The 11569-nt window shown below is 32.5% G+C and overlaps 1 protein-coding gene across 1 annotated transcript; it reads right to left on the bottom strand.

Moving 5' to 3' along the window:
• Positions 1-1616: 1616 nt before the first annotated feature.
• Positions 1617-11569, bottom strand: LOC148309133 (ubiquitin carboxyl-terminal hydrolase 39-like). The gene is made up of 10 exons (XM_088260582.1): positions 11403-11569; positions 11182-11327; positions 9863-9977; positions 8670-8845; positions 8113-8338; positions 6487-6610; positions 5734-5893; positions 4780-4970; positions 2905-3057; positions 1617-1760 (listed from the first exon to the last, which is right to left on the bottom strand). Exons 1-10 carry the CDS (start codon positions 11515-11517, stop codon positions 1664-1666), a joined length of 1503 nt encoding a protein of 500 aa, XP_088116708.1. The 5' UTR covers positions 11518-11569; the 3' UTR covers positions 1617-1663.

The following is an 11569-nucleotide window of genomic DNA, read 5'->3' as shown; positions in this document are numbered from 1 at the left end:
AATCATTTAAAGTACCGTACAACGAAGCTACTTTTACTTGAGCCCAGTACAAAAAAAATATTTAGATCTGTATTTAATAAAAAAATAAATAATAAAACCCTTATCCGCATCCCAATGGTGCATAGGGCACTGTATCATATTAACGCAGTGTTATCTTGATCGTTTACACATGAAGGAAAGGTGATCAGCCCTCCGCTTCAGGTACCAGTCCATGGTAATATTGAATAAATATTACAGTGAAAAAATCACTTATATTTATTTTACCCCCCTTGGGAATCGAACCCGGGACCTCCAGAACGGTAGCCGAGCGTGCTGACCATTACACTACGGAGGCGGACTGTATTTGGTCTACAATAATGAACGTAGCGACATGATTCATATTTTCCCTGACAGGTGACACTTATTGTCACCATACGTTCATTATTGTAAACCAAATACAGATTTAAATCTCTTTTTTGTACTGGGCTCAAGTAACACATCAAAGTTCTACGGTAATCATTATTCAAACTTCTATTTTAGAGTTTTGTCTGCAGGTAGGATACGGAACAGGTCAACTGAAAACAAATATTTCTTGAATCGGTTTGCAATTGGAGGGAATTAAACTTGTGACCACAGTTTCACATTTGAGCATCTACCTGTGTATAATACTTAAACAATTCAGCAGCCCATGATTAAATTATAAAATATTCTTTGTATTAACAAATTTCGGATGCTTTTTGTTTTTTAGGCCTGCGGACTGCTGGCGACGGGATTCGATAATTGTGTACATATTAGTTAACATCTTAACAAAGAGGTACATAATATTCATACTAAAACATTAAAAAAATCCTTATTTTCTGGCTTTAAAATGAGGCAGGCGCAGAAGGCAAAAAATACCTATCCTGTCCTTCCATCAATCGACTGAACGTGTAGAAATACATTTCCTGTCCTTAGTGCTTTAATAAGCAGTGCCGGATTTAAGTACAAGCTAAGTACTTTGTAGCTCAGGCCGCAAAATTGGTAGCCATAATATATTTCTCATTATTTTTTTATTTATTAAAATTTCAATCAAAACAGACCATCTATTGTAAGTTATTTTTACAGTCTTATAATTCTTGTGCTGCTATCTTTGTCAAACATATGGATAAGTTGAGGCGTGCTGGAAGTCAAACTCACTCTTTTGATACAACGCTGCCGTAGGATGCATTGCGCATTTCTATAGTGTTTTTTTAAAGGCATGGAAATTCAAATTTCCTGAAAAAATTAATGCTGTCACCCGCCGTGTGGCATTTTGTTGAAACCACAGCCCTTAATGCCATTCAACTGAGGTACAAAGAAGACAGATATCACAGTTCTGTAGCGATCTCCATTGACAGTAACATTTTGAAAAAAAATATGGGCTAATGATTCCACCTGCACATAAAGCACACCAAGGAGTGACTTTTAATGGATGTAAGAGCATCTTGACAAAGGCTTCTGGGTTTTCTCCACTCCGAATTTGGCAATTCTGCTTATTGACATAGTCATTTAACCAAAAATGATAAAAATACTAATAGGCCACATTTATATTTAAGCCTAGAGCCCACTTACTTTAAATCTGGCACTATTAATATAGATGAAAAAGAAAAGAACCTCGATAAATAAGAAATATTTATTGTTAATTAATTACTTGTACATGTCATTATCAATCTTTTTTTAGTTCATAAATTTGTATAAACGCTTCTGTCAACGTGATCATCTGAGGCAGGATATTTGTGACATGAAGGTCCTGTAATTCATACCTAGAAAAAGAATATTTACATAAATTGAAATAACCAGTTGCCCAATTTCTGCAGCTAAACTAAGCACACATTTTCACATTTCTGATCAAAATTTTAAGGACTTTTTCAAAAATAATACGTCCTTTATCTTGCAGTTAGAAAAATCACAAAAAGTAAGCTTTGTCAACTCTTTAGTAGTCTAAAAAACCTTTGATAAGGCTCTATTTATGACAATGTGGTACCCAAGATTTAAACCTCGATTTTTCTGAATTGAGTATCAAAACTGTTAACACGTTTGCAGGAAACGCTTAAAAAAGTCTTTTATATACTGTTGGTAGAGAGCAGGAGACGCTTATAAGAGTTCTATTTGCTTACTTTTGGTAGAGCGCGAGAGACGCCAAAAAACATTGTATATTTCGTAATCGGGTTTGCGGTTACTTGTGATTAGTATACTGAGGGTCGGGTGGCAGACTATCTGAGTATAATTAGGGTCGTGGTTGATGAAAAAACCGCCCTACACCAATAATGAAAATCTATCGTATTCATCATACTATTGATATTGGTAGAAATGATTCTTAAGAAGAATATCCTTTCATACAGTAACATGTCTGCTTCCGCCTTTATAGTATAGTGGTTAGCGCATTAAGCTATCGTGCTTGATATCCTGAATTCTATTATCAGGGGAGGTCAAAATGTAAGTAATCATCCAGAAAACACTATCAGTAGTTGTTTAGAAATGGCTCTTTAAATGTAAGAAAGAATTAAATAAACAAAATATTGTTTCTATAAAATATTTCCATGACTCAAGTGTCTAGAATAATCCGCTTTCCGGTCAAACTGATCCCGGAAAATCGAAAGTGTATTGTATGTTTGCCGTCCGCCTCCGTAGTGTAATGGTCAGCACGCACGGCTACCGTTCTGGAGGTCCCGGGTTCGATTCCCAAGGGGGGTAAAATAAATATACGTGATTTTTTCACTGTCATATTTATTCAATATTACCCTGGACTGGTACCTGAAGCGGAGGGCTGATCACCTTTCCTTCAAGTGTACACGATCAAGATAACACTGCGTTTATATAACGCAGTGCCCTATGCACCATTGGGTGCGGATAAGGGTTTTATTATTATTATTATTATTGTATGTTTGTAAAAAAAGCAGCAAATACCATTGTTGTGTGGGGTAGTGCAGCACATGAGCCCTGTATGTTCCTTTATCTGGCGTACCATCATGGACAATGTTTCCAACGAGATCGTAAACCGTCTTGCCCTGATACTGTGCCCTCACTTCGGGAGTTAAAATATCACCAAAGTCAACATTCCTGTAAAATATAAACATGTATGTATTTGGTGTAATTCTGTAATCCTAATGAGCAAATGCTGAGAAGTTCCTGTTTGGCCCACACTAGATTTTCCCTCCTGTTCCCAACACAGATTCAAATAAAAACATATTTGATTAGCTAGAAGAAACGAAAATCCACTAAATGATCTATAAACCTGGCACATAATAAGCAAGGTAAATAATAAATGCAATTCCCATCTAAAAAAAAATAATCTGTAATCCTTCTGTTAAACCTGAAAGAACAGTTATACAATTATTACAGTAAAACCTCTATATAACAAACTTGTTGGGGGGGAAGGGGTGTCCGTTAAAGCCGAAAGTCCCTTATATAAAAAAAAATTGCAACTGAAACCAATTTCAGAAGAGGAATCATTCTCTACCACGACAGTGCAAGCTGTCACACATCAGCTTAACCGGTTAACTGCCAAAAGCATCTTAAGACGCATAATTTTCTGTGAACGGAGCGCCGCTCATACAAAAATCACATCTTAAGATGCGCCGTTTTAAATGGGCTTTCAGTAAAGAAAATCAATTATTTAAAATGTACAAATATCTTGAACGCATAGTGACATCAATTGAGAATATCTTTGCATACTTAGAATTGAAATATAATTTGTTTTTACCACTTTAAACGTAAATTAAAGAGAGCTTTGTCGTCGGAACAACTGATGGCGCTCAGGGTTGTCCAATAATCCCCGACTTGCCGTCACTGCCGAATCTGATGACAGTGATTTTAGTATCGATTCTGATGATTTTTAATTTTTTAAAAATCAAAGTGTGTGTGTGTGTATACTTTTAATATTAAACTAACATAAACAACTACTTTTGATTTATAATTTAGTTTTCATATTTTCTGTGACAAATTTTGTGACAACCCTGCACTATGAACAATTAATTTTATAATTATGGATAAATAACTGCACGACTGGCACTCTCTTCATTTATTTGGCTAGTTTTATAAATAAACGTTATTACACTTTCAATAACGATATGTTTAGAAGGTTTTATTTTTGTCGTAAAATTAGCGGCGTGCTGGGTACTGCCATACATGTACCTACCGGCAGTTAACCGGTTAAACAAGCGAATTTTTAGAGCATTCAAAACATCTAATTAAGGGGTCATCTGCCGTACAGTTCTGATTTGGCACCCAATGATTTTTTCATATTCCCACACATGGAAAATAAATTGCGAGATCAACGTTTTTTAATGCCTGAAGAGGCGACTGATACGTTAAAATCACATGTTTTAGAAGTACATACCTCGGACTGGAAAAAGTGCTTCGAAAATTGGTTCAAACGCATGTAAAAGTGTATTTGAATATTTTGAAAAAAAGTAAAGCCATTTTCGATTACAATTTATTTTTTTACCTATCATCTCAAAACATAAGTAACAACCAACGTACAAAAATAATCTACAAATACTATTCAATAAGGCTCCTACCCCACCTTAAACACAACCCCTACCCCTATCCCTATTGAAAATAATTTGTTCACTGTTTCTTTGATCTATTATGTATGTGTCTTTAGTTATTTCACAAACCCTGAAGAGGGCAACAGGTTGTTGCCGAAACTAGTTAATTTATAATAATAAAAGTGAGTGAATAAAAAAAAAAGTTATTTTATTTCTCAAAATAATATACCTATTCAATACATTTCCGAAATATCAGAAATATCCAATTAAGATGACTTGCAAATAAACATACTTGACTGGGAAATTGATGACAGTCGGATTTTTCTCCACAAAGAATGTGTTCTTTGTAAACCGCTTTATGTACAATATCAAGTAAGGTGGGAGTTTTGTTATTTCAAAGCGTTTTAGGAAATTATCCTTGTAAGTTTTGTATTCCTTAGAATTTTGCCCGTTGAATTTTGTGAGCAGTTGGTACAGGTTTACCTGGAAAATAAAAATCTAGATAAATATATAATTCTTCTTTTCTTTATTAAAGAAGAAAGAAACATATAATACCATACAGTAAACTGTAGAAATAGTATCAATTACGCATTGCAATGCAATTTTGATAGATACTTAGAAATACACTAAAAAATAATAAATAAAAAAAGACACTAGAAATTTATATATGGTATGTATGCACTGATCTTATTTATTATTATTAGTACTTATTTAAAAATTTAATTAATTTTTTAAAGATATAATAAAGAATAGAAAGCAAGAGTACCTAGAGAATTTTGTGAGGAGAGAGAAATACAAAATAATACATATTATATTACATAGCAAAATGGAAGGTTAACACATTTAAAACAGGTATTTTTTACGCCTGCTGACTGCTGGCGATGGGATTTGATTATTATGTAAATATAGTAAATACGTTAACAAAGAGATTGGTATATAATATTCATATAAAAATATTGGATAATTCCTTCTTTTCTGCTGTTGAAATGAGGCTGGCGGTAAAAATACCCTTCCCGTCCTTAAGCATCAATCGACCGAATGGGTAGAAATACCTTTTCCGTGCAAAGTGTGTTTACACGGCATAGGAAATATCTTGAACAGCAAGTAAGTTGCTACAGTGGTTCCACTATAGCACATAGTTGCTGTTAAGAGAGGATGCAGATGATGTAAAAATTGCCATGATGGTTGCCAACCTTCAACGTAAAAAGGTAGAATAACAAGAAGTTTTATTGTATTAATTGCATACCTGAGGAATAATATTTTCACGGAATTCATCTATAAACAGCGGTGTAGGAGGGAGATCACAAGTAAGATACAAGAAAGGAGATTCAGTAATTATCTCTTTATATTCATCACTGTTGAGATCTATCTTGCCTGCTTCTTCAACATCTGTAGGCGGAAGCTTTCTGGAAGAAAAAAAGGTAATTGATCAAAGTGTTCTCTTAGCACATAAGTGAGTGACTGGTTTCCAGGAAAGAGAAATCTAGAATGCCACTTGCCAGACTATGCGGATATATCGTAGTCATACAGGAGAAGGTGACAAGTGCATTTCTTATAAAAACGTGATCATTGACTATTTGATATCTTACTAGCTTAATATTGCCCTGAAAAAAATCCCAAAGGATTTTAAACTTGAAAGTATAAAATATTGACTTGTTAAAAATCTGGATTGATGTTTATATTCTTGCCAAGCAAAAGTGACTTAAATGGCCCTCCTGAACATTTTACGTTTTGTTAGTTGGTCACTTTCTCCTGTACGACTAAGATATACACAATCGCAGCTATGTTGTGTAACAAAAATAACCACATTCCTTACAATAACCGGTGCTTATCACCTCAATATATGATATTAATTTTCTCAACATGTTAAAATCACATTGATATGTGCTGTGTTGAAAAAGATGCGGTTGAACTGCATTTTTTATTCAATTTGTTATAATAAAAAAAAGATAAATTTACAGAATAAATGAAAAAAAATTAAATTGTTTAGTAATAATACCTTGTGTATATCCGCATCTGCCCTAAAAAGGACTGATAGATGATAGAACTATCTACTTTCTTGGTTCCGTTCAGCGCCATGTGTAGAGAATTCAAGAACCACGAAAGAAAATCCACTGGATCTCCTGTAAAACAATTAGCAATGTTCAATTGAATTTCATTTATTTTCAATTTAAGTTTTACTTCGTAAATACCACTATTGTGGTATTTACCGAGTAAAGCTTAAATTAAAAATGGATACATTTTACCACAAAGTGAGTGCTGAATCACTTAACCCTTTCCGGTCCCCCAAAATTAAAAAAAAAATCTAGGCAGACAGTTACATTCCAAACGGAAAAAATCTTTTGTCCTCTGCTGTAATAGATACGAGTGACAAAAATGTAAGCTTGGAATTTAAATAAATAATACTAATGATGAAAAAAATGTCGAATAACATCCGACACGGAACCTAAGAGCAAAAAATTGATGTGGAATGAGATTCAACATTAAATTAACAAAACATAGATTTGACTGAAGGTCTAAATTCAGTTATATTATTATTTTCAATTTACAAGGTTTAAATTTAAATGAAAGTTTTATTTTTATTTTTTCAGTTTCTTTTCATTTTAATTGATATTTTTAATAAATAATATTGTAGATTCTGATGCAAAAAGCATAGCTTTTTTCCTCATTCTGACTGTAGATGATTTTTCATTTTCTCTTTTTTTAAATACAAGGCTTAGCTGATTCTTCTTCTAACCCTTATCCACATCCAATGGTGCATAGGGCACTGCATCATATAAAAGCAGTGTTATTTCGATTTTTAATGGAGTTTCATTACCAATTGATCAGTTAAGTAGTCTGCCTCCATAGCGTCATTGCATTCGGCTTCCATTCTGGAAGTTCCGGGTATTATTCTCAGGTCAAAATAAATATAAGTTGAAATAGTAAAAATTGAACAAGATCTGCCCATGAAAGAGAAGCATGTAAAAATCTGGAAGAGGCTCCACTACATCCAGCAGTGGAGAGATGACTGAAGAAGGAGAAGATGATTCTTTGTATGCCATATGAACCTAGATGCCTGCACGCTTTACCTCAAAGTTTTGGAATGAGAAAAAATAAACAAATAACTCCAAAAATCAAAAGAGCTATTTTAGACTCGGTCAATATTTACCTTATTTATTGATTTGGCGTTTAATTTGTAGAACTCCATTTTAATTTACGTAGTAATTTTAAATCTAACAGATTTTTTTGAGTCAAATATGTTTTATTTTATTAAATTATTTATTATTTTGAGAAATAAAAATACTTTGTGTTTTTACAATGTGAGTGGATCAAAACACAAAGTATTTTTATTTCTCGAAATAATAAATAATATATCAATATGATCCACAAAGTTAATGCTTTCAATATTCAAAACATTTATTTTACTAACAAAAACACAAAAAAATTTAAATTGCGACAATTGGTTCACCTTGTTAGGGCATTATCAAATGAATGATAATGACATTCGTTTGATAATGCCCTAACAAGGCGAAACAATTGTCACAATATAATTTTTTTATGTGTTTTTGATAGTAAAATACAACTTAGTAGACTCAAAAATTCTGTGCTTGATTTAAAATTAATACAAAGCATACATATTTACCTTGTTTGATGAACTGGAACTTCTTCCGTGACCAGAGCACCACCGCCTGCAGCATCTCGTGCGGAGAGACATGCGCTTTGAACGCCCTCGGATTCCACAGCTTCCGGATGAGTTCTCCGAATCTCTGCACCAGCAGGTACTGCGAGTCTCCCGGCGGTCTCTTCACCCCCGAATAGTTGTCCTCGCGTAGGAAGTAATTGCGTAGAGGACGGACGTGCGATAAACACTGGAAATGTAAGGTTTTATTTTCAGACACTTAACACAAAGCTAAATCAAACACGGATTTTAAATATTTTTTACATTCGACATACCGGTTTCGACAAGAACCTTGTCATCATCAGGGTTTATGTATTAAATTCTAAAACATTGAAATACTCATAGTTAATTACCCTTCTCTAACCAAAAGCTTTCACGCACTCCGTACGCCATATGAAAATATGATTTCAAAAACACTTAAATGTTGTTTTTACTATGCATTGTGTAGCAAATATGTCTAAAACTCCAATTGACAACTTGTGAGCTACAAATGGAATCACCCAAAATCAATTATTCATTACCTGCAGGATGACATTGCAATAGTCATTAGCTTTGATGTTATTCAGTCCCATTATCCCTGGCATATACATAGTACCGTCTACAGCCCGAGACATTTTGGTGTCCGTATCCATTGCCGATATTTGCGCCGGGAAGAATGTTGGATTCAACACATACTTTATGTCATCCAAGGAAGAATCTAAAATGTAAGGCAATAATATCAAGTTTATTATTATTATTATTTTTATTGTAACTGCAGACAATTGGTAGAATTCCATATTGTATTGTTGGGTAATATTTCCAAAATAAAACAAGGTTTTTTGGATTAAATACTACATTTATTTATGTATATGTTATGACATATATATATATATATATATATATATATATATATATATATATATATATATATATATATATATATATATATATATATATATATATATATATATATATATATATATATATATATATATATATATATATATATATATATATATATATATATATATATATATATATATATATATATATATATATATATATATATATATATATATATATATATATATATATATATATATATATATATATATATATATATATATATATATATATATATATATATATATATATATATATATATATATATATATATATATATATATATATATATATATATGTATATATATGTATATATATATATATATATATATATATATATATATATATATATATATATATATATATATATAAATATATATATAAATATGTATATATACACATATCAAATAGTCAATGATATTTTTGTAAAAAATGCACTTGGTCACTTTCTCCTATATGACTACGATATAAGATCTTTTGATATGCTATCACTAGGTTTTTTATAACACATTTAGTAGCAGGGTTGTATTGATCTGCATTATAACTATATCGGTTTCAAACCAAACATCTTCTCCCTCAAAACTCTTTATGCTGTTGGCACAGAAAAGGAGACAATAGTCCTCAAATGTAGCGTACGGCAGAGGCGTGCATTCTATATAGGCAGAAAAGCAGTGCCTAGCTGGATTATACACTTTCCATATAGAAACACGACCAGTGCCTACCTTAGCTTATCCTTACCTAACCTTACTGCCTACTCTGATTAAAAACTCCATATGTCGCATGCTACTGGCGTACGGCATGTGGAGGGCATATTACGCATATCGCAACTCACCAATAACTTCGTAATTATCAGGCAAACAGTAAAACTTCAGGGTGTGTAGATTTAAAAACACATGGTGACTTTCGGAGACTGAATGTGTGTAAGCATGCGTGTTTGTCCCTCTTCCCTAAAAACAGAATGAGAATTTTGAATATATGAATATTTGTACAGTGGAATCCATTATTAATAATGTTTTACTTGGTACGTACCACTATTTCTTAAAAATGTTTAAAATATTTTCATGCACTTCCCATCATTTTTAAATGCATGCAAAATGCCAAATGCAAAATGATATGGAATGCATTAAAACACGTGTCATTATAGATTTTAAGAAATATTGTTACTAACCAAGTAATACTCGAAGTGAAAATGGATAGATATTACTACAAAATGACTAACAATTAAATTAATGGAATATTATCCTTTTATTATGATCAGTTTGTTTTCTTTGTTTGCCCAATAAATGACCAAATGCCAACATTTTTCAAAACTCTGGCCCCGCTTATTCCCCTCCCTACAGATATCCATCTCATCCTGGCGAGCAAGAACCCATATATGTACAGACTTTTAGTTGTTTTTTTTAAATTAAATAGAATAAATTTATAGTTTAATAATAAGTCTATCATATTTTATAATTAAGAACAATATTCAATTAACTTGACATTGGCAAATGCAATGTATTTCATGTGCAACGCCATTTTATAAAAAAAATTATCAGTTTTGATAACAATAGCTAGCTGATAAAACAAATCATAAGATAAAATAAGACAATTTTTTTTCATCATCTTTTTGAACTATTCAGGCTGAAGGTTAACAATCCTCCTGTCAATTTTAGTTTGCGGCCACTCTAAACACTAGTATAGTGATACAGTGGCAACACATTGTTTGCGGGAAACGCTTAAAACGTCTTTTGCAAACTGTTGGTAGAAAGTGGGAAATGCTTATAAGCGTTCTATTTGCTTACTTTTGGTAGAGCGTGAGGTCGCCAAAAAACGTTGTGCAGATCGGAATTGGGTTTGCAGTCATTTGTTTTTAGTATACGACGATAATTAGTGTACTAATTAGGGTCAGGGATAAAAAAAACCGACAACAATGTGTTAATGTTTAAGTCTTAAGTCAATATTTACGTCTTCTTCCTATGCTGTGTTTACCTTCAATTTCGCGTTGTAATAAAATACGTATTCCCTCATAAATTACCAAAATACCCTAGGTTTTTGCCATTTCATTATCTATGACATTTTTTTTCAATCTGTACCAAAATATCTAACTTCTCAGTAGGAGTAAATAGTCATTTAGCTAAAACGTCAACCATAAAAATACTAAATTCTAACCTGAAAATATTTCCCGCATACCAAGCAGGCGTACACATTGATTCGTGTAAGCGATACAGAACACAGCTTTTCGAAGTCGAAATCCAAATATTGACGGTTGATAGTATCCAAATACGGACAAAGTCTCTGCATTTTGGGAGCGGGAGCTGAAATAATACATATAGGTTAGATCGGCGTAAAAGATTGTATGTTTTACAAGTATTCAAGTTGACAAAAATTACCCGCTGTAGATCCATTTTCTTCGGGTTTACGCTTAGCATCAGATACATCTTCTGAAGACCCAGAATGTGTAGCTTTACGCTTTAAAGCGGCCTTATCGGGACTTTGTGTTGACATTTTAGGTTTTCAAAACGAAAATTGATGTAACCTCGCCAACGCCAAAAAATAA

Source organism: Brachycentrus maculatus, unplaced genomic scaffold (genome assembly GCF_059751285.1).
Source record: "Brachycentrus maculatus isolate JH-2025_06_01 unplaced genomic scaffold, ASM5975128v1 h1tg000139l, whole genome shotgun sequence".
In the NCBI taxonomy this organism is placed as follows: domain Eukaryota; kingdom Metazoa; phylum Arthropoda; class Insecta; order Trichoptera; family Brachycentridae; genus Brachycentrus; species Brachycentrus maculatus.
This window is presented reverse-complemented; position numbering and strand designations above follow the sequence as displayed.